Genomic DNA, 23,115 nt, shown 5'->3' with positions numbered 1-23,115 from the left:
CGCATCGCAGCGACACAGATAAATGGCGAGCACTAAAAACACAGAAACAAAAGGAGAAATGCCACATTTTCCCAGGGAAACGCCTGGTTTCATCTGTCTGTGTTTGAAGGTAGGCTGTAGTTTGATCTCCGTGGGCGGTATAATGATTTTTCATAACAAAAAAATAATTTCCGACATTTTGCTCCTGGTGAGGTGGCATTTTCCAGCGTTCTGTCACAGAAGAGAGTTGCAAGGCAAAACATTCACAAGGCCATAAAGGGAAATTGCCTCGCAGAAAAGACCGGACAGTTAATTTGCTTGGGAGGCTGGTCATTTCGGAAAAATGAAATCGACGCCAGGGTTTAAAATTAAAATTCATTTTGCTGTAATACCATTATTTGCCAGAGACTATACATATATTTTCTGGGGCAAACACGAGCATTTAAATATAAAAGTTATGAATGCTGTCAAGTTGATTTAGTGTTTCATCTAAGTATGGTTAGAATATTTAAACCAGGTCTCTGAAATGAACTATAAGACCATAAATACTGCTCTGGGGGAGGGGTATATTTCCCCTCATGTGGCAGTATTGCTTTATTATTGTTAGACAAGTACATCATTATAAAGGTTAAAAACTAAATAGGTTAGAACTAGCCCCTAATCTACTCCAAACAAGATTCATTTCTATTTCAAAAGCTTTGTTTCGTTCAGGAAAAAATGCCAGAACCAGAATACTGACTTATCTTAATGTGAACTGCTGCAAGTGCTAAACAATCTTACAGCTGAATTCACTGAAAAGTTGCACAGTAATCGATAGCGACGGCTCCTGTAAATCACAGTGTTATTTGTGTCATCTTGTGGGAGCTCGTAAGCACCGAGGTTACAGCCGCCTCTTCACATGTGGCAAATTCCTTGCGGTAAATGTCAGTCAGGAACGATCAGCAAGAGCGTTGACCCTGTGAAATGTGTCAGTTTTTCGCTGCAGCGATGCTCCCGCTCGGTGTGAAAGTTTCTTGTTGTATTTCTCTCGCTCAGCAGCTGCGTATCAGCCGCCCAGACTGAACGCAGAAAGTAAACACGTTTGCTGCCATTGTGTGCGGTATTAGCAGGGTGACGGCTTATTACACATTCACATGTTAGAACAAGCGTTGGATCGGGCTTTGCTGGTGAGCAGAAGCTGAGGTGTGCACGGTTTCAGACCATGTAGTGACTGCAGCTAATGACTGTTGTCATTCTTAATTTCTACGTGTATTTATTTTCTTTGATCGATTGATTGTTTAGTCTGAAACGTCAGACGTGGTGATGTTTACTGCGATATGAAGCGAAGAAATACAGGAGTGGTGTTGTAGATTTGGTCAAAATTGTGCTTAATTGTTTTTCCATCGCTCGACTAATTGATTGTTCAGCCAATCCTTTCAGCATGAGTTCAGACTCCATTCACGGTGTCCTTACATGTTACCGCGGTGCTGGTTTGGGCTTTACAAAAGGAGACCTGGAACAATGTTTGAATCAATAAGCAATGACATTTTTTTCATAAGGACCGCCACATGTCTGGTCTCATTATCCAGATATGGCCAGGTAAATTCAATGATAAGCAGCATGTCAGTCACAGGCAGTTTTTTTTTTCCTCCACTAAATTGACTATTAGTGTCAGTCTCATTACTGTGATTGTCTCAGTTTATAGCCCTCATTACATGCTTCTGTCTGTCAATCTGCAGCCATCTGGCACCTAAGCACTCCGAAATAAAGGATTTATTTGCAAATTGAGTTTGACCCAGGCCTATACAGGACACAGTGAAGGCGTTATGCAATGTACTGTTGTATTTAATGCTAATGTGCCTTTATTTGTTCTCACATCTTGTCCTCTTCAGCGTGTCCTGTGGGCCAGTTTAAGTCAGGCATAGAGGGACAGTGCAGAGGCTGCCCAGGATTCAGCCAAGCCACCAACAGGGGGGCGTCAATGTGTGAATGTCGCCCTGGGTACCTACGTGCCGAATCAGACACTCCTGACACACCGTGCACTAGTAAGTAAAACAGTGCTTAATCCACATGCAAATATGGAGGTGCTAAGCAACACTCTTTACTGTCTCCTCCTCTCTTTTTTTGTCTTCCTCTGACACCTCTGATGCTACTTCTTTTTTTCCCTCCGGTGTCATTTAGCCAGGGTCCGCTGAGCTGCTTTGTGGCTTTTGTCTCACGGCTGGCCATTGAGATGCATGTCCTTTGTGACAGGTTGTTGGTGAGGGTGGGAGGGTAGGGCTTTCTGTCCAAAGTGAAGTAGGCATTGATGGTCTCAAGTGACACATCCATGCGGATTGAGGAATTTCAATTCAGGCTCATTTTGGGTGTGTGTGAATGGGAAGGGGGGTCTTTAATTAGGTGCGCTCTTTCGGAAGGGCCACAAAGCTGATGTGAAACAATGTGACACTGTGACTGTGGCTGTTACCCCTGCAGGTGTGATATAAATACCAACTGGAATTCACACCCACCAATTTTATTTTTTACTGATAACTTTAATTACAAAGACTTATCTTAATAATGGATCTCTTTAAGAAGCTAATTTCTATTATGTATTCTGTTGTTGTATCAGATTGCCTGAGCAGTTCGGCACGTAACGTTATTTTCAATTTGTATGCAAAGTTTTAAACCAGCCGAGCCACCTGAAATTCACGCCAGACCTTTTCCCTCCTGAAAATAGGTATACGTTTTTACATTTTTGCGACAGGCGTGGTGGTTTTTAATTAAGCGCATTGTGATTGCCAGGACTTAAAAATGCGTCACCTCCAAAAATCCCCTGTTGCCAAATGCTGAATTCAGAATTCATGCTCGCCCAGATTGAGCGTGATGTTACTCCACTCGGGTTTCCAATGAGAACACCATTAGCACTTAAGTTAGCTGCAGGCTCAGTGACAAAGCTCTCTCTCCTTGGCAGGAACAGAAACTCATTCACAGTGCCTGAGTGGTCTTGCTGTTTAGTTATGCTTGGCTTGAGGCAATAGCTATCTTCTTACAATTTTCAGGCGGTGATCATTATCATCCAGTTTTAGACAAACGTAATTGCACCAGTTAAATCCAGCAGCACATATGCTCCCGCTGTGACGCAAAGCCACTGCAAGAGCATTGTTCTGCTTCGTGAGTACATGTGCGGGCTGAGTAAAATGGCTTCAGCTTATATCAGAAATCATAAAGAAACAATATGTGTGGGTCATGGCAAAGTAAAACAGTGGCAAAATGGCACAGCGGAGATCAACACAGAACTTTCATATATTGTAATTTCACCGAGGCAACTTTCCACAGGGGAAAAAACATGAAGTACGATTCAATATTTTTTCCCATATAACTTGATAATATGTGAAGAACAGCTACTGGTGCTCCCTGAAGGTACTTTATCATAGCAAAAACAAAAAAATCATAACAGGTGATGCTGCTATATTGATATTGTTTAAATGGTCTTAAGAGGTTTAGAAAATGCTGCCTTTGGGATCAGGAAAAGGCCAGATTGAACGGAATAGTTTGACATTTTTGCGATATTTGAGTTTGATCGGATTAATGTGTAATTCTGTCATGTATACATGATGCTCCAGTTCTGAAAGAGAGTCATGTTCGGTGGGTTATGAAATCCCGAACATGCAACATGCAGGTCTGACCAACCATGAATCCTGCTTTTATGGTTAAGTCAAGCTAAGTGGATGCTGCCTGCAGCAAGAGATTTACTCATAATCAAATTTAACAACATCATTTGTTGTATTTTGTTTTAGTGTATATTACCTATAAGTAAAAACATTATAGGTAAGCACATACATGAAAGTTTCATCAATTTTCTCATTCAGCTCTTTTTTTTTTTTTTAAGCAGATTGGTTCGCATACAGGAACTTGGATGACTGCCAGTTTGCAGTATTTTTTAAATGTGGAAAAAGCGTGCTATTTTAACTATTTCTCTCACTGTAGGAACTCCCTCGGCCCCTCGCGGCATAATCCGTAAGGTCAACTTCACCACAGTCACTCTGGATTGGAATGAGCCGCTGGACAGCGGCGGCAGAAACGACCTGAGCTACGCCGTCAGGTGCTCTCTGTGCAGGTCACCAAAGGAAGCGTGCCTCCCCTGCGGAGATGGCGTCAGTTACCGGCCTGCGAAGGACGGCCTGCTGGGTCACAGGGTAGAGGTGTGGGGCCTGCTGCCACACACAACGTATACGTTCACTATTCAGGCACTTAACGGGGTGTCTCAGCTCAGCGAGAAGGAGCCTGCCAGCGAAAGTGTCAACATCACTACAAGCCATGACGGTAAGAGCTGCAGGAGGATGGGTGGAAAGGTATAAATAGTCCGAATTTCACTGTATTTATAATTCTGCTGCCATCTGTGCAGTGCCGCCACTGGTGTCTGTGATTCGGAAGAGCGACTCCACAGAGAGCAGTCTGACTCTACACTGGTCGGCCCCGACTCAGCCACACTACACCATCCTGCAGTATGAGCTGCGCTACTGTGAGAAGGTAAGAGCTCCCTGACGACATCCCCGAACTTTCCCTTCAGATAGATGATCTATTTTTTTTTAACAGGCTCATGAGAAGAAAGCACTCTCAGTGCAGATGTAGTTAAAGGGTCACGGCACGCGGCTTAGACCATGTGGATCTGTGAAGAAGCTCTCTAAATTGTGCAGTATACACTTTAACAATTAAGATATTAGTAACATATTTGTAATGTTTTTTTTAATTATTATCTGATGTAATTGAAGTTAGTGTTCAGTTCAGGACAGTTTGACTAATTAACTAGCTTGACATCATCATCTGTTCTTCTTTCACTATTGCCTTGGACTCATTCTTTTTTTGCTTTTAGAAGGAGCAGCGTAGCGAAGATCAGTGCCACTCCATACAGAGTAACAGAAACCAGGCTGTACTGACAGACCTCCGCCGGGCTAGTCAGTATGAAGTGCAGGTCCGGGCGCGTACCCAGGCCGGCTACGGCAGTTTTAGTCCACCAACCATTTTCCGCACGCTGCCCGATGGTAAGAAGAGGTCTTGTTTTCTCTTGAAGAGGAGCCACACACACATTACTCTTTTTTCTTATTTAAAAAAGTAATTTCCAGTGGGGGTGTGACAGTCATTTATCCCTGCATAATCAATCTCTGCACAGTTTCTTTTATGAATTTATCATCTGCATCTTTGTTGACTCTCTTTAATAACCTAAATTCCTGCCCCCCACCCCCACCTTTCTTTACTACCTATGTAAACCTCCTGTCATGGCTTCTGTCGTTGTGTTGCTCTAACTCTCTCACTTTCTGTCTGCTATTTTCTCGTCTCTCTCTTTTGTTTGCCGTCTCTCCCAGGACGTGACTCTGGCTCCGAGTTCTTGGTACCTGGCATCTTTATCGCTGTCGGGATGCTGCTGCTTGTCACTTTCGTCTTTGTGGCCGCCTACTGCATACGGTGAGAACGGGAGGAAGGGAAATAGGCACAGGAAAACAAGATAGATTTGCAAGTGAAAGAAGCTCGCGGAATAACAGGAAATGGAGCGAAAAGGATAGAAATCAAAAACCAATAACAAACGTGACCCCAATTTTACAGTTTTGCACTGCTTTGTTCTTTTGTTTATACAAATCATATCTTATCAACGGTGGTTTTGCACTCTGTTACCCACACCTTTTCTTTTTTTTTCTTCCCCCTCTGTGAAGCAGTTCAGACACAAAGCAAGGCTCATGATTTCTTTTGCTTACACAGCTAAAAGCTATCCTGCTCATTAGAACATTTTCCTTAGGCTTCATTGTTTGAGTAAATAATGTCGGATGGCATCACGGGGAAAAAGAGAGGGAGAAGGTGCGTGCATTTGTGTGTGAGAAGGATGACGATAGAGGTAGAGGGCAGGGAAAGACAGGATGCAGGCGTCCCAACCCTGTTTCCACAGGACAGAACAATAGCTGTGACCTTGTGACTGACACACACACACACACACACACACACACACACACACACACACAAACCAGTGAGTGAGGCCCAGATCTGCCACTAACTGAGGGTGGTGCATTATTGCTATTTTAGGCTTCTGAGGTGGAAGAGAGAAATGGAGGAAGGCAGCGATCCAGTAGCTACAGGGTTGTTACTGTACTGTAGGGATGAGTTTGCTCCAGCAGAATTATAATGGAGCCGCTTGCGTCAAAGAGCAGAACCATATGGGTTGTCTCAGGTATTCAGCACCACCACAAGTCACTGTGTATTGCGTGTTTACAGCACGGACAAAACTGTCCACAACAAGGCGGTGTTGGCTTCTCAAACCATAACAGTTATGATGTATTTTTAAGAGTGCATGTGGCTGAAGTGACCTCTGACCCGTGATAGCTCTGTTATGTGCTGTGCTGTTCTTATTGCATCTGAACAGTTGGTTGATGTGCATTACATTGGGTTGATAAAGCATTAGGAACACTTGTCCAAAAAAAAGTGAAATAAAACATCAATTCCTCAGATAAGTGCGCTGCAATCCTAATCTTGTTTCATTTATACTGATCTCTTTGTACCTGCAGCCGGCACAGCCGAATAAAGGATCCGGAGCTGAGTGACAAAAACAGCCAGTACCTCATTGGCCAAGGTAACACATCAAGGACATGCACGCTGAACCACAGCTCTGATTTACAATTCATTCACGTCGGGGAAATCATTTTTAATGTGACCGGTCTCTCTGTCGCTCATGGTTCTGTAACATTCCTGCTCCCACGCTTCTGTTTGTCTCCCCTCTCAAAGGGGTCAAGGTTTATATCGACCCTTTCACCTACGAAGACCCTAATGAGGCAGTGAGAGAATTTGCCAAGGAAATCGATGTTTCCTTTGTCAAGATTGAGGAGGTCATTGGTGCTGGTAAGCCCATCAGTATGCTTTTCCTGTGATTAATAAATCTGTAAACTTTGCCCTGGTCCATTCTTTCTGAGGACTTGCAGACTGCACAGGTTGCGTTTTGTTGTGATGTGTTGTTTTTATTTTTAGCATATTGTTCTCTCTCAAAATAACCTTATTAAAAAATACCTAATTACTAAATTAAATAGATTCAGTGACATTTAAAACCATTGCCCTGTTTCTTCTTTATCACTCAAAATTCAATTTGGCTGCAGAAAAAACACAATTAACTGATAAATATGTTCCCGATATTGGTGGCCCTCATTCAAACCAAAGGGCACTGCTAGCTGCGAGCAAGCGTTGCGTTTGTTAAATGTAACAGTTGTCTTCATAATGAGGTAAACTCATGCTGGGGAGGAAAAAACGGCCATAATAGTGTGTTTACGTGTCTGTGTGCTGCAGGCGAGTTTGGGGAGGTGTGTCGAGGACGGCTGAAGATACCAGGAAAAAAGGAAAACTACGTTGCAATTAAAACTCTAAAGGGTGGCTACACCGACAAACAGAGACGGGACTTCCTGTCTGAGGCGTCCATCATGGGACAGTTCCAGCACCCCAACATTATCCATCTGGAGGGAATCATTACAGCCAGCTGTCCAGTCATGATCCTGACAGAGTATATGGAGAACGGCGCTCTGGACTCTTTTCTACGGGTCAGTATGAGTCGGACAAACCAACGCCAAAGCACGCTTCTCTCAAAACACTGAAACACACCGTAGTGCCGCTCATTCTCAGACTGAACTGGTTCTGTCCTCTCCATAGCTGAACGACAGCCAGTTCACACCCATCCAGCTGGTTGGTATGCTGCGTGGCATTGCTTCTGGCATGAAGTACCTGGCAGAGATGAGCTACGTCCACCGAGACCTGGCTGCCCGCAACATCCTGATCAACAGCAACCTGGTGTGCAAGGTGTCTGACTTTGGCTTGTCACGCTTCCTTCAGGAGAACTCCTCTGACCCGACCTACACCAGCTCTCTGGTGAGACAACAGCCATCCTCAGTTAATGCTTAAGGAGAAAAGCCTGTCATTCATTTCATACAAAGTAGTCTAGTAGGATGGAAACCATAGAAATGATCCCAATGTGTTAATTTTAATCTCTAGCACAGACATCAGGACACTGATTATCAACAATAGTGGTTATCAGTGTGATTTCTGCACTACAATTAGTTGTCAGTTAGATTTTTAAGATTTAAATAAATGCATAAATGAATAGCAGAGTTTTATTTATCCACATGCTTTTCATCTCTTGAAATATTATGTTGATCGTAAAACATTTTTAACTTTAACTTAGGATTTTACCTACCTTCAGTTTCCTCCCCAGCTCCCTGCTGGACCATGTTTACGTGAAGTTTCTGCATCACTCACTGTTTACCTTTCTGTGTAGGGAGGTAAGATCCCAATCCGCTGGACAGCACCGGAGGCAATAGCCTTCAGAAAGTTTACCTCAGCCTCAGATGTGTGGAGCTACGGCATCGTCATGTGGGAGGTCATGTCTTTTGGAGAAAGACCGTACTGGGACATGAGCAACCAGGATGTAAGTTGAAGCAAGAAAAGCCTTGCTGGGCTGTTTTTTAGATTTTTGGAAGGACTTTTCAGGTTTTGTTAGCCGAGTTTTTCCAGTCATTTCAAAACACTTGGAACTAGGTGATCAGTGAAGTGTTTAAATCTTGACTGTGACCATTAGACTCATGTTTAATGGTTGCTTCCGTCAGGTGATCAATGCCATAGAGCAGGACTACCGCCTGCCCCCGCCACCTGACTGCCCCACCCACCTGCACCAACTGATGTTGGACTGCTGGCAGAAGGACCGGTCGGCGCGCCCTCGCTTTGCGGAGCTCGTTAGCGCTTTGGACAAACTCATCCGCAATCCTGCGTCGCTGAAAATAGTGGCTCAAGAAGGAGCAGGGTGAGAGTGCTGATGTGTTTTTACAGTTGGATCAGTGAGGTTTTGGACCACCACGGTGGATTTTAAACCTAAACAAACAAAATGCGATTAAAGTGAAGCTTTTAATTCAAGATGTTTAACAAAAGTATTGCATTAATTGTTCAGGAATTTCCTGTTTTTATGTAGTCCGCGAAAAATGTCACACAGCAAAAATCAAGCATGTCTTCACAATGTCTTATTCTTAGTGTCCATTTAAAGCCCTGACAGTGACAGGGCAGGCATTAGCCTCCTGCTGCCCAATCTTGTGCACCACCTCGGTGTCCTGCTGTGACCTGTCAGCCACTTGCTGTTCCCATTTCCCTGTCTCAACATTCTGCCTGTCGGCTAGTTATATACAGCTGAGGACACTCCACCTCTGACAAATCCCATTGTTTGTCCCTGTCAGTCACTCAGTTCGACTTGTCACCTGGAATGTTGCTGCAGGACATGTATAAGCTTCTCACTGAGGTTTTGGTGACGGTGAATGTAAGTTATTCCTTTGTTTCTGGATCCTGTCCCCTAGGCCGTCCTACCCCCTGCTGGACCAGCGCGCACCTTTAGCTCTCCCGCCGTGTGCTTCGGTGGGGGATTGGCTTAGGGCCATCAAGATGGAGCGTTACGAAGACAGTTTCCTTCAGGCTGGCTTCAACTCAGTGGACCAGCTGGCCCCAATCACCACACAGTTAGTTCATATTCCCATTTTTTTTCCTGCTCACTTATTTTATCCAAGTAAAAATTTGTTTAGGAAAATTTGTCTCTAATTAGTTTTTTTTTTTTTTTTTTTTTTAAATTCTGTAGGGATCTGCTGCACATGGGTGTGACTTTGGCTGGGCATCAGAGGAAAATCCTTTCCAGCATCCAGACAATGACCTTTCAAAACAAGAGCACTGCAACTGTGACCTTCTAGCTGACCTGCCTCTTATTCTGGACATGACACCAGCACACAGGTGCTGCCAAGTACTGAGAGCACTCTGGATCCTCTTTCTGTGAGCCACTTTGAACACGGACTCGTAAAAGGGATTGGCGACTTTATTCGTGACCAGAAAAAATAGGGAGAAAAAACTATGGTGTGAACTGTTGTGCAGAGATTGGCAGGTCTCTGCCACACAGAGGGACCAGGTGATGAAGCTGTGCGGACTGACTGCTTCTTTATTTTTTTGTTCTTTTGTTTGTTTTTTGCAGTTTGTGCTTTTACATCCACCCAAGATTTGGACTCAGTACATGTGGTGAGCAAAGAGGAACAGCGGACCAGAGTTTACACAGTTCTGTATTGTCATGTCATTACAAAAAAACAAAACAAAAAAACCCAAACTGGTTTGTTGTCCCAAAATGTCACTTTGATCTTTCACCAAAGGAGACAAAAAAGACGAGAAGAAATGCCAAGATTTTTAGTTTTCGTATTGTTGTAATTATGAATGGGAACCGCTCTCGATGCCGACTACGTTACTTCAGAGACACCTTTCACATCAAAACGTGAACATTTTAATGTGAGATTTTACATTTTGTTGTTCTTTCTCCCCCATTTGATTTCAGTATTACCTCCTCTTTACTCAGGTGTGATGTGTAATGCAGACTTTGGAGAGCGCTGTACTTGCTCTAATCAGACTCCTGATCTTCCTCAAGTCTGGCTCTCACTTTGCCAGCTCAGCAACATGTGAGAAGAAAGGCACAGAGACATATCAGCACTTTTGTCATTTCAGAGTGAATCGTAATCTTCAGTAACTCCACGTGTTTCTCGTGGAGTGTGGTTGGTTATTTCTAACGCTGGTCTTTCTGCTGGCAGCTCAGTTTTATTATAGTCGAGCTGAACAAAGACCAAGTGGACTGAGAGACCACGAAAACTGTAGAATTGGTTTTCTTTATAGATAATAGCCAAGGACGCAGTCTGGCCTCAAACTTGTTTTTTCTTGATTATAACGGATACATTTTTAATTATCTTATTCTGTATTCTCCATTTTCCAGTGCCATTCATTTGTCTTTGTGAACTAAAATGCCATTTTTATAAAGCAGAAGCCTTTCACGAGTGATTCAGTTCTGTCTCATTTGAATGCACCTTAAAGGGTAACTGAGTAAAATGTGTCTGCTTTTGCTCTGAAGCGATGCAAAAAGAGGTTCCTAACAAAAAGCACGAAACACAATACATGACCTTAAATTAACACTCTAGCTTGTAGCCACTTTGGTTGGTTTCACCGGCAGTTTCGCTCTGCAAAACTAGTGATTCTCAGAGCTGTTGTCTTATTAGCAGGGCAGCACCTCTCACTTTGCCGGATGTAATGTCAGTAAAACATTTCTGCACTTGCACTAAAACGATTCCCTAAAATTTTGGAAGAGGAAACAAAGCACGGCTACCAACTGAGCCAGTCTGCTCAACGCAGTGTTTTTGCGTTTCTCAGAAAACTGCCTCTCATACAAATATACAGTTAGCAGCTCGCTGTATCTGTTGCTTTCACTCATGACCTGCTCACAATACTTACTGTTTGCAAATGCAGAAGAGTTGAACTTCCAGCAGAAAGTGCCTGTGCTCCAGGAGCGTATCTTTGCATACTTTGTCCATATGAAGGCAAACAAATCTCTTGGCACATACAAGTTTGCACTTTTCAATCTTATCCAGGACCTGCCAGGATTTGCTGACTGATTGTTGTGCACTACCTACAGCTGGAGGCAAGGACATATGATGGAACAAAGCCTGGACTCTATGGATACATGGGTGCCTCCCCTGTAAGATATCCTCTGCCACCACAACGTAGCAACATTAACAAGTAGTCCAAAGGCTTTGCTCAGTTTGTCTTCAGTGGGTGTAAAATAAATGTCACATCACTCATATACCATCAAATACTCCGTTCACTAAATATTTGTAGAATATCTGTTTACAAGCAGTTTAAGTTACTTCCATGCTACTTTAGCTAACACACTGATGTCGCTAACATAGTATCTACAGCACTGAAAACTCTATGGGTAAAGATTCCTTATCAGGCTAAACCCGGAAACGTTGGCTGATATCATTTGGAGTGTAATGCAGAATGATTTCATGCAGTCTGGTCTGTCCATTACGCGGCTTGTAACCATAAACGTCTGCGTTTTGCTTCAAAGGCGTGTCTTTACTGACAATATTCTGGCATTAAAAAGCATGAAAAGACCATTTTTACTTATTTAGATGATATTGTGGTGTCTGCTGAAAATTCTGGGTTAAAATGTTTTTTTCCTTTTCTCCAGTGCTACAAAATAAAATTGAACATGGGAAAGGATGCTAATAGGCAGTGGTCAGCTCACCGGATTGAGTGGGTAACCCATATGCTGAAAGGCTGATGGGGAGGTCAGGGTTTAGGCCTGCACTGAGGCCATTTACTTAATGTCTTCCCCCTGGTCTTTTTAAAAATCTGTCTCTTCACTGTCTTGGTAAAATAAAGGGTTAAAAAAAAGACCCAGAATGTGGAAACTGGATGCACAGCTAGCAGTAAGATCTGCAAATTGCTTTCTACTTTTCCCCCACAGCTCCGCAGAAACAGCTTGAAGTCATCAGTATCTTGTGAAATAAACATTTAACTGACTGGAGTTCAAAATGTTGAAATATTGCTCAAAGATGTTGCAAATGTTGAAGGATGAGACCAGAATTTTTGACATTTATGTGTATTTTACCCTAGATAGCAGTGCTTCAGGATACACCTGGGCTACTAAAACATACAGAAATGGCTCAGGTGCACTGAATCGCTTCTTCTAAACTTTTTAGGGTTGAGAGAGTTTTTAAAGTCCCAGAGTGCATAACAGTCATTTGAAATATGCAACGCAAACCTGAAATGTGATGCTGGTTATGACCTTACACTTACCCAGTGACAAACAGCAGACCAACACGTTCCTTTGTAGGCTTCATACTGAAGATCTCAATAATGGCAACTCTGAATAAGGGATAATGTTTATCCACCGTGTATATAGGTAAATATGAATATTTACCATCATTTCTCAGCTGTTTAACATGTCAGAAGGGCTTTGTAGATAGCCACGCTCATTTTTCACTGCAAGCGAAGCATGGAAACGGTTTAAATAAAAGGATGTCGTAGGAGGTCCATATCTGACCTGAAGTGATAACCCACATGGTTTACCTGTCTCCGGTCGTAAGGCAGGCTGTCCCAGTGACCCTGTTCGCTCCCGTCCCAGATTCAAAGAAAAAATGAGCACGCAACAAAGCAGCTACACTTTTGTCAAAAGGCGCACTGATGCTTCTGGATGTCTTTGAGCTTTTTTATTCCAGTGCTACTCAATGTGAACTAAATAAATGTTTCTTGGTTGTCTCGTTTTAATCTTTGGTTAAATAATGTGTTGCCTAAGATCATGTAAGTAAAATGTCTAATAGGATTTTTCTTTGTCTCCTTTGTGTCAGCCCTCCTCATCTATCCAGTTGGCCCGTTTTTAATAATGAGATGGAAACAAGAGAACGCAAGGACTCAAATGAGTCCCCAGCTTTGCTTTCTCGCAGCTTTTCCTCTTGCTTTCTGTTCCTCCAGAGAGCCTTTACCCCTGAGGGCTCAAAGCTTGTCCTCTTCTATGTTTCCTTTCCTGGTCCTCAGCCCTTTTAATCATGAAGAGATGTTCTTTTCTTCTCCTGTGCCTTGGGCTGAGAACAGCTTATGGCACAGCATAAGCTTAAACTCTCACACACACTTTTCTCCCCCTTCTTCTTCTCCCATCTCCAAAGCTACAATAAACAAGCTAAGCTGCCAGGGCTTCCAAAAGCATTTAGGCTCATTGATTAATGTGCTTTGATTATCTCTGTGTTACTGACTCATTCCTCTTGTTCTATTGTTCTGGTGTGGACCACAAAGTATAGACCTGCGCAAGTACAGATTTTTTTTTTTTTTTTTTTTTTTTAAAGAAAAAGATGAGTAACTGTTGACTGTTGTTATGGTTTATTTTCAGCCCCACGGTGCATTTTGGTTTGCATGAATCCCAGTGTTGGGAGTGATTCAGTGCTTGAAAGAGAGAGATAAGCATTCATGTGGTTTCTACTTCTGTCAGTGCTTTGAGTGACCCCTGACCCTGCTGCATAGTACAAATCCAGCCTCAGCTTTGTCTGTGTATCTGAATGGCCATTCATTAGGGCTGCTGTCGGGCACTGAGTAGACCAGGCCGAGCAAGTTTTTAGCATTTGGTGGATTGTGTCATTCCCCTCGCATTCCTGCGTGCATTCGAGTGTGGAGAACGTGTGTGTGCGTGCATGGTCGCAGTGGGTGGGGGGCTACCCAGAGGGACAGGTACATGTGGATTTAAAGGAAAGGGGGAAGGGAGGTGATTTGAAATGGTTTCACCCTGTCTGGAGGAGTAAAACTCTCAGAAAATCTGAGAGTACACACATTAAATGTGTATTGGGAACGGTTTAGTCCAGCTAAGTGCACTCCCACAACACTGCAGGACTCAGAAAACTGATTTTTTAAAAATCTACGTCAAATTTAAAACAGTTGAGTCTGAAATGTTCTGGATTTGAGCTTCTGAAAAAAACACGTTATACCCATATTTGAATGATTATCCTATCTCACAGAAATCTCGGATAAATAAGTTTGCTTTGAGCAACCCCCCCCCCCCCCCCCCCAAGTATCCCTCATGAAAGCCCCAGAGCTGCTTTATCATTCCACCCTTCAGTTTTTGGAAACCGCTGTCTAATTTCATTTTCCATTAGTCTTCTTTTTCGATCCGCAGCATTGGTTTGATTTTTCCACAACAGCACTTATCTGAAGATGGAAGTTTAGGCTGGAGATTGTCACTCCTATGCCGCTCTCCCTCCGCTTCAGCTGCCAGATTTCCTCCCCGAGATGACTCCCAGACAGTTTGCTCAAAATGGCCCAATATTTCTGAGCAAATCCACCGAGCAGCCAGCTAAGATTATTTTTCACCTGTGTACGCATTGTGATTTCGGAGGCACATTGCTCGGCAGAGCGCTTCCACTCTGTTTCGTATTAAATCTGATCACTGGAAAAGTTGTCACTCCTCGCTGCTCTACAGCATTTCTGTTGACTTTGCAGGAGATTGTGCCAGGCCGTTGCCGTAAATAAGAATTTGTTCTTTGCTGACCCACCTGATCAAATAAAAGTTGTTGGAATTTAATTATACTTTCATGCTGCAGTACAGTTTTATGTGGAATTAGTCTAGTATTTTTAATCATGTAGTTAATCCACTTAATCAATGTAAACTTTTAGACCACAATCCCCTGCTGTCTCCTCAGTACTGATGTAGAGGAGTATTCAAATATTGTTATATTAGCTACTGTCAGGCTGTTGCTTTCACAGTTAAATCGTTTGGGTTTATTTAAATGTATTTAAATGTACTGAATAACTAAGATGAACTAATAACTGAGATTATTTCCCACAATCATCTCTAGGGTTTACAGAGAATGGCTCTAAAAGACAAAAATATCCAGTGAGCAACAGTTCTCTGGGCAAAAATACCTTGTTGATACCAAAGGTCTGAGGAAAATGACCAGACCGCTTCAAGCTGAAAGGAAGGCAGCAATAACTCAAAGAACGACTCGTTACAGCCGAGGTATGCAGAAGAACATTTGGAATGTGCAACACACTGAACCCCGAAGCAGACGAGGTACCACGGCAGGAAACCACACTGTTAGTTATAAACAGACAACTAAGGGACAAGATTTAAAAAATGTATGTGTTTTAATTTCTGCTGCCATATTCAGATGATGGGATACATGCTGCCTTGTATCAGCAGTTCAGACTGGTGGTCTAATGGTGTGGAGGGGTAGTTTCTTGGCACACCTTGGGTCCCTCAGTGCCACAGCCTAACTGCGTGTTGTTAGTGGCCATGTCCACCCCTTCATGACCACAGGGTACCCATCCTCTGATGACTGCTTCCAGCAGGATAATGCTCCACATCACAAAACTGAAATCATCTCAAAGAGGTTTCTTGACCGTGACAGTGAGTTCGGTGTACTCGAATGGTCCAAACAACAGTAGGGGTGGGTGATGTACCCACAAAATTTTATCAAGATATTTCAAAAAACATTTGTAATAATGATGTTTGTGACAATATAGAAAAAATACTGAAGGAAATTTTTATGGATGCTTGCACCTTTCAGGCAGCAGCATTTGTACGTGTAAGTAAATAAAGGGCGTTTTTCCATCCATGTTTTCCAATGAGCCACTGTCTCTGATGACAGACTGAAGTGTGAATCCATTGAAATAAGGTGCAGCCAGCACAGCATACGATGGTACAAGTCACGCTTAAGTAAAAAGGTAGCCTAGGCAGCGTTTTCCCTGGAAATTTAACACTTTAGTTTAACAATAACTAGACAAACTTAAGCTTGTAACTTGTCAGGAGCTGCACCATACTGTCACAGATAATAACGCAGAAATATATTTTCTACCTGAAATGTGTTATCTTGGGTTGAGGTTTTTTTTAACCAGCTGCATACAGCCCTGCTTTTCCACCATGTAACTCCATCAGTAATTTCCATCCACCGTTTGCTCTTCCTGTCGTATGGAGCGCAGCTTGTGATGCTTGGTCGAGCCATTTGATTACTTTTGGGTCACACATCACCAGCTGCTAGTATCTCATCCTTTGCAACCTGGTTGTACTCGACAGTGTTTTTGCCTCAAGCGGTGAAACGACTTTGTTGCTTCCACCTTTAGCGAGAACAGGGTTCTGACTGTGCTTTGTTGGAGGTTGTTGAAGTCGCTCCCTCTTTAGGTACTAAAATGCCATCAGAGACTGACACCTGTGTTTTACTGCCAAGCATTAATGTAAACCCATGGTGTTGCTATAGCAATGATATCACGATATAGTACTTTTATGCCACAGAGGAATTTATACCGGTATTATTATGGACCATGTGATATGGCAACAACAGTCTGGGATAGTAAGCTGTTGGGAAGTGGTGTAGTAAATATTTGTGCATGAGGAATATTTCCAGCACCTTTATGAAAAATTAAGACAGTTCTGAACTCAAGAGGGAGTACAACCTGGTACTAGCAAGGTGTACCCAGTAACATGGTTGGTGAGTATATCTTAGCTAAACCTACAGATGGATCGTTTACTTATAAAGAACGAATATTCAAGCGGTTAAATAGGGTTAGGATGCAGTTCAAACAACCCTTTATTTGTTTTAAGATTTTAAAATGGCTAGGTGTTTCTTTATATCCAGCTGTTTTATATTTTAATATTTGCTACTAGCTATACATTTAGCTAACCGATGCATCTTTGTAAGTAAGGGTTGTTTCTTTTCTTTTTTTTTTTTACTCAGGAACAAATAAAATACTAAAGAAAGCCAAACAATAACATTTTTAAGTTATCTAAGTGACTTATATATATGTTTAACCTGACTAGCGAAAGACGGCGGTGGGTTTGAAAACGATTTGCCGGGAGTCCGGTGTTCTCACGGCTCTAGTTAGCCTTGCCCCCGCCTAGCTAACGAGCTAGTGGGTAACAGACGTCTCCGAAAACGTCGGAGCGCTTTTGAAAATATGTGGTGTCTTGATAAACTGAGCAGATATTTGAGGTTTACACAGCTACATTCTCGCCTGAAAATATGTTAAACGTTTATTTTGTGACCCAGAAAGAATAATAAGAGTAAAGTTAAAACTAACTAGCTGCCGCCATTGTTGACAGCTGCGCTATGAATTCTGGGACACAGCTTCTTCTTCTTCGGGGTTTAACGGCAGCTGGCATCCTTGTACATGCAGTGCTGCCATCTTCTGTTTCAGTCCGTTATTACACTCTTAAATCCTACTACTCATTCCTGCGTCCTTTGTGATCTTACAAAGCTTCAAACGATGCGTCGACTATTAAATTAGTCGTCGACGATTTTAATAGTCGACATAATCGTGACTAGTCGACTAATCGTGGCAGCCCTACTGTATATTTACCTAACACTGGATAAACATTTATGTTACCTAGACTATTAGGTAACAGTTAGCTGTAGGTTTAGCTAGCTTTTTCTACCTTTTGTTGTTCTAGGTTTTTTTTCAGGTACTTTTATAAGCTGTTTTTATTCCTTTTTGCACAACTTTTAATTATCTAAGTTCTTTATAACATTTCTGCTCAAAGCTATGAAAGCTTGTGTCAACCACTGGGAACCCCCCCCCCCCAAAAAGACTTTATAGTATAAATAGTTATATATAGTTTAGTGATACTGATATATAGCTATGTACTTCTCAACCACACTTCACAGAAGAGACCACATTTGATGGAGGTGTTAGTGTGATGAAGAATGCGAATATGGGTTTCATCACCTTCAGGGTGAGTGAATGGCTCCTCCAAAGGTGTTTGCTGGTTCTTGCTCTGTCAGCTTTCAGCAGCCATCCATCTCCCCCATGGCACCCTTTTGTTTTCCACTCAGCTAAGATGTGCCTCTTGCCTTCTGTGAGGAAATGAAAGTCGTGTGACCTTCCCACTTCTTATCGTCTTCATGTGAATCACTCTATATTCTAAAACTCAAGCCACATGCGTCAAGGACCACTATGTTAAGCGGAGGGAAATAAAACTCGTGGGGCTTCATGTGGCAAAAAGGATTCTGCGTATGTGTCTGAAGTGAGGGAAAGTTCAAAAAAAGGCCATGATAGGAGATGGCAAACATCTCATGTGAAAGCTGTTTCTGATCAGTGAGATTGATTACCCTTTGTGAACTCAGATTGATGGCTTTACTCTTCAGTCTTGCGCTTAACCTCTCCTATAGGTCTCACCTTTAAGTCCTAACTCATCATAACTCCTCCACACTTCTGAACCCACTGGTATGAATCTTTACCCTGAGCTGAAATGTGTATGCACCCACAGTCACCTTGTCACTAACAAAGAACACACAGACTTCATAGCGACCACCGGGAATTTTTGAGGTTTGATTCAATCAGACAAAGTTTGTAGAACTTTGAGGATTTAGAGAAACTACCAAACAACAGCAATTTAAAACATGCACAAGGTTATTTTTTTACCACGCCTCAAAAGGGCTTCTAGTTTTGTCTGTTTTCTATCTTTTTCATAATTACAGTAAGGTTTGGCCTTTATATTTGTATTGTGGCCATAGATGTTTACCCTAACTGAATGTTTATCCTTCTTCTACATTTAAATCACAGTTTGCCGAGCAATTGCCTGAATGAGCTGTTTTCATAAATGTCTACAAAGCAAATGAGCAGTAAACACAGAATATTCCAGTAAACAATGACACACATCTGCACTGAGAGCACATTTTTGTTTTCAAATCAAAGGTAAAGCCTTCTTCAGTCTTTTTATTTTTTTATTTTTTGGAGGAGTTGCATGAATGCGTATCCCCTCACAGCAGGTCTAAGGATTAAAGCACCCCCTCCTGATCCCCTGTGGCCCTCCTCCCTGAACCTACACCCACTCCTTTAGCCTGCTTTGGAACGACAGCCTGTCAGAACTATTGATTATACTGCAAAAACATGACCACTCACGTTTAGTACTGACCCCATGAGCACATTTGTGGGGGGACGGGGTGTGCTCAAATTGTGACAATATGGAGGGTAGTAAAGTGTATGTATGCGTGTGTTTGTGTGTGTGTGCCCACTTAGAAATCTGAGCATGGAGCATATGGTTATGATTTAACCAGCATCTGGATGCAATACAACAAGGTTTACAATACAAAGCATAAACTGTGTGCGTTTGAGGGAAAGGGTGTAGTATTGAAAGTAATCAGATTACAGAAATGAGGAAACTAACCTTGGGCTTATACCATCACCCATCAACCAAAATCGTACCCAGAATGGAAGAAATAACCGTGAACACACACTCGCTCTCTCAGATCTGTATTACTGTGTTTTGAGCGCCCTCTAGTGTGCAAAAACTTGGTTTATTCGATTTTTATTCTAATGCTGAGAGGAAAATAATTCATGCTTTAAATTCTCGTTTATTTACGAATCACGCGTTCAACCCTGATCATTCGGTAAACATGAAAGCATGAAATGCGTCCTGACTCTGCTTATCAGATAAGGGTTGAAGCTGCTGTCTGTGCAGGTTTGGGCTGAGCCTCGCAGACAGTGTCTCAGCATATTCTGACCCAATATCACTCCTACTCTTTACAATCGGAAAATCTGATTGTAAACACGGCGTGCAGTCTGCGCCACTGTTTCGGCTGGCAACGTCACGCAGAGGCGGAGAGAGGACTGGTCATTAGCAGTGATCTGAAGTCATGATAAATACATTCTGATTCCGAATCTGTTCTGTGGTCGTCCATCCGGACAGATTTGTTATTCTCGAGTTTTAAAGGTTGGGCGTTCAACAGCTTATCACAAAGAAAGAGGAGCAGCTCTCCTGCAAGGTAACTTTGAGGCAGGCTCACCATTACTCACCCGCGCTGCTTTGTCGCCGCCTGGTGGCCATGGCGGACTCTGACACCCTAAAGGAAAAGCAGAGTCATGTTTCAGTGGGTCGAGCTTAGGCCTGAGAGGATGCAGAGGAGGCGCCTGCTCTCTCAAAACGAAGTCCTCCTCTCACATCGGTGTATTGTGCAACTATCGCCTCTGTAAACATAGTTTCTGATAGGATTTGAACTATTTTTCGAGTAGGTCGAATGTGTACTTGTCTTTAAACAATAATGGTCCTTTGCTCTCTCTTCCCCCCCACCTAGGCTACACTACATTATGCACTGCGTTAAAGCAAACAAAAGAAAACAAAGACCACAGAAAAAACAACAGCAGTAAGAGCCACACCTACATAAATAACACACATGACCACACCTCAATGCCTGGCAGTACAACAAAAAGAAAACCACACAAGACAAAAAAAGCTATACCAATGAGTCCTGCGGCAATAAACTTTTAGTTTAAGAAGTAGAAAAAGAAAAAAATGCATTTAGAGAATCGTGTGCTTTTTAAGCACTGAGAACAATTACAGTGGGGCAAAAAAGTATTTAGTCAGCCACCGATTGTGCAAGTTCCCCCACCTAAAATGATGACAGAGGTCAGTAATTTGCACCAGAGGTACACTTCAACTGTGAGAGACAGAATGTGAAAAAAAAATCCATGAATCCACATGGTAGGATTTGTAAAGAATTTATTCGTAAATCAGGGTGGAAAATAAGTATTTGGTCACCTCAAACATGGAAAATCTCTGGCTCTCACAGACCTGTAACGTCTTCTGTAAGAAGCTTTTCTGTCCCCCACTCGTTACCTGTATGAATGGCACCTGTTTGAACTCATCATCTGTATAAAAGACACCTGTCCACAGCCTCAAACAGTCAGACTCCAAACTCCGCCATGGCCAAGACCAAAGAGCTTTCGAAGGACACCAGGAAAAGTATTGTAGACCTGCACCAGACTGGGAAGAATGAATCTACAATAGGCAAGCAGCTTGGTGTGAAAAAATCAACTGTGGGAGCAATCATCAGAAAATGGAAGACATACAAGACCACTGATAATCTCCCTCGATCTGGGGCTCCACGCAAGATCTCATCCCGTGAGGTCAAAATGATCATGAGAACGGTGAGCAAAGATCCCAGAACCACACGGGGGGACCTGGTGAATGACCTGCAGAGAGCTGGGACCAAAGTAACAAAGGTCACCATCAGTAACGCACTACAACGGCAGGGAATCAAATCCCGCAGTGCCAGACGTGTTCCGCTGCTGAAGCCAGTGCATGTCCAGGCCCGTCTGAAGTTTGCCAGAGAGCACATGGATGATACAGCAGAGGATTGGGAGAATGTCATGTGGTCAGATGAAACCAAAGTAGAACTTTTTGGTATAAACTCCACTCGTCGTGTTTGGAGGAAGAAGAATACTGAGTTGCATCCCAAGAACACCATACCTACTGTGAAGCATGGGGGTGGAAACATCATGCTATGGGGCTGTTTTTCTGCCAAGGGGACAGGACGACTGATCCGTGTTAAGGACAGAATGAATGGGGCCATGTATCGTGAGATTTTGAGCCAAAACCTCCTTCCATCAGTGAGAACTTTGAAGATGAAACGAGGCTGGGTCTTCCAACATGACAATGATCCAAAACACACCGCACGGGCAACAAAGGAGTGGCTCCGTAAGAAGCATTTGAAAGTCCTGGAGTGGCCTAGCCAGTCTCCAGACCTCAACCCCATAGAAAATCTGTGGCGGGAGTTGAAAGTCCGTGTTGCTCGGCGACAGCCCCAAAACATCACTGCTCTCGAGAAGATCTGCATGGAGGAATGGGCCAAAATACCAGCTACTGTGTGTGCAAACCTGGTAAAGACCTATAGTAAACGTTTGACCTCTGTTATTGCCAACAAAGGTTATGTTACAAAGTATTGAGTTGTATTTTTGTTATTGACCAAATACTTATTTTCCACCCTGATTTACGAATAAATTCTTTACAAATCCTACCATGTGGATTCATGGATTTTTTTTTTTCACATTCTGTCTCTCACAGTTGAAGTGTACCTCTGGTGCAAATTACTGACCTCTGTCATCATTTTAGGTGGGGGAACTTGCACAATCGGTGGCTGACTAAATACTTTTTTGCCCCACTGTATTTGAGATACAGGGTTCAGTAAAGACAGAGCGTTAGTGCCTCTGAATCAGCATGCGCTTACGTTTAAGAGACGCAGCCCTCTTGGAGTTGTAGTAATTATGATAGAAGTGATGGATGAAGTCATGCACTGTTGTTATAGCGCAGGGAGGTGGTCAGGGTGGAGGAACGGGTCAGCAAAACACTGGACACAAATACACGAGAGAGCCGTGTTCATTGTTTCCATCTGGCAGCGGAGACGATGAGCCTTTAATTGTAACCACCATGTTTCCCTAGCTTTAAACATGCTCTTCTTTTTAGGCAAAATATGGTCTCTCCTTTTGTTGTCTGGATTTAACCCAGCCTTGAGCCTACGATGCGATTCGTAAGAGTCTTAAAGGATTTGGTAAACTTTGTCCTGCTGATGTAAGCTTGTCTTTCATTTTTAAGGGGAAGATTTTTGTATGGGCCCCTAAGTGGGAATTCCTGATGTGTCTGCCTGATATTTACAGATTGCTTTGACAAGCTGTATAAAAGTAGTAGCAGGTGAACAGCACTGAAGTCGGGCGTGATTTAAGATGAAAGGCCTTTCTGGTACACCGTAGGGAAAATGCCTCCATCTGAGGCAGCCCTACTACTCACACAAACAAGCAAGCTCGCCTCCTTCTCATCACTGTACAGCATGTACAAGGTGGCAACAAATAGCTTGACTCCATCGCGCTCTACATTCCTGGGTTACTATATTGTTAGACTGACGAAATCTATCTTTGCGCGGTTACGCAACAGATAACTAAAAACAATCTTCGCTGTTCTAACCCAGATATGTGATAGTTATACAATGCAGACAGCAGGTTCTCTCTCTCCTTGAAATCAAAAGGTAAATTTCTATCATCTGGCCCTCGTGACATCAC

At 42.8% G+C, this 23,115-nt stretch overlaps 1 protein-coding gene across 1 annotated transcript in view; it reads left to right on the top strand.

Moving 5' to 3' along the window:
- The window catches only part of ephb4a (eph receptor B4a), a 39,337-nt gene extending 28,531 nt beyond the window's left edge, over positions 1-10,806 (top strand). Inside the window, exons 5-17 of the mRNA XM_026181539.2 lie at positions 1,851-2,003; positions 3,928-4,263; positions 4,346-4,470; positions 4,814-4,982; positions 5,304-5,403; positions 6,492-6,556; positions 6,709-6,822; positions 7,261-7,508; positions 7,618-7,833; positions 8,240-8,389; positions 8,568-8,761; positions 9,303-9,461; positions 9,578-10,806. Of these exons, the coding sequence (XP_026037324.1) occupies positions 1,851-2,003; positions 3,928-4,263; positions 4,346-4,470; positions 4,814-4,982; positions 5,304-5,403; positions 6,492-6,556; positions 6,709-6,822; positions 7,261-7,508; positions 7,618-7,833; positions 8,240-8,389; positions 8,568-8,761; positions 9,303-9,461; positions 9,578-9,686 (2,138 nt within the window). The 3' untranslated portion in view covers positions 9,687-10,806. The remainder of the gene's footprint in view (positions 1-1,850; positions 2,004-3,927; positions 4,264-4,345; positions 4,471-4,813; positions 4,983-5,303; positions 5,404-6,491; positions 6,557-6,708; positions 6,823-7,260; positions 7,509-7,617; positions 7,834-8,239; positions 8,390-8,567; positions 8,762-9,302; positions 9,462-9,577) is intronic.
- The last annotated feature ends 12,309 nt before the right edge of the window (positions 10,807-23,115 follow it).

Source organism: Astatotilapia calliptera, chromosome 10 (genome assembly GCF_964374335.1).
Source record: "Astatotilapia calliptera chromosome 10, fAstCal68.1, whole genome shotgun sequence".
NCBI classification, from domain to species: Eukaryota; Metazoa; Chordata; class Actinopteri; order Cichliformes; family Cichlidae; genus Astatotilapia; species Astatotilapia calliptera.
The sequence above is the reverse complement of the archived record's forward strand: the minus strand, read 5'-3'. Positions and strand labels throughout refer to the sequence as shown.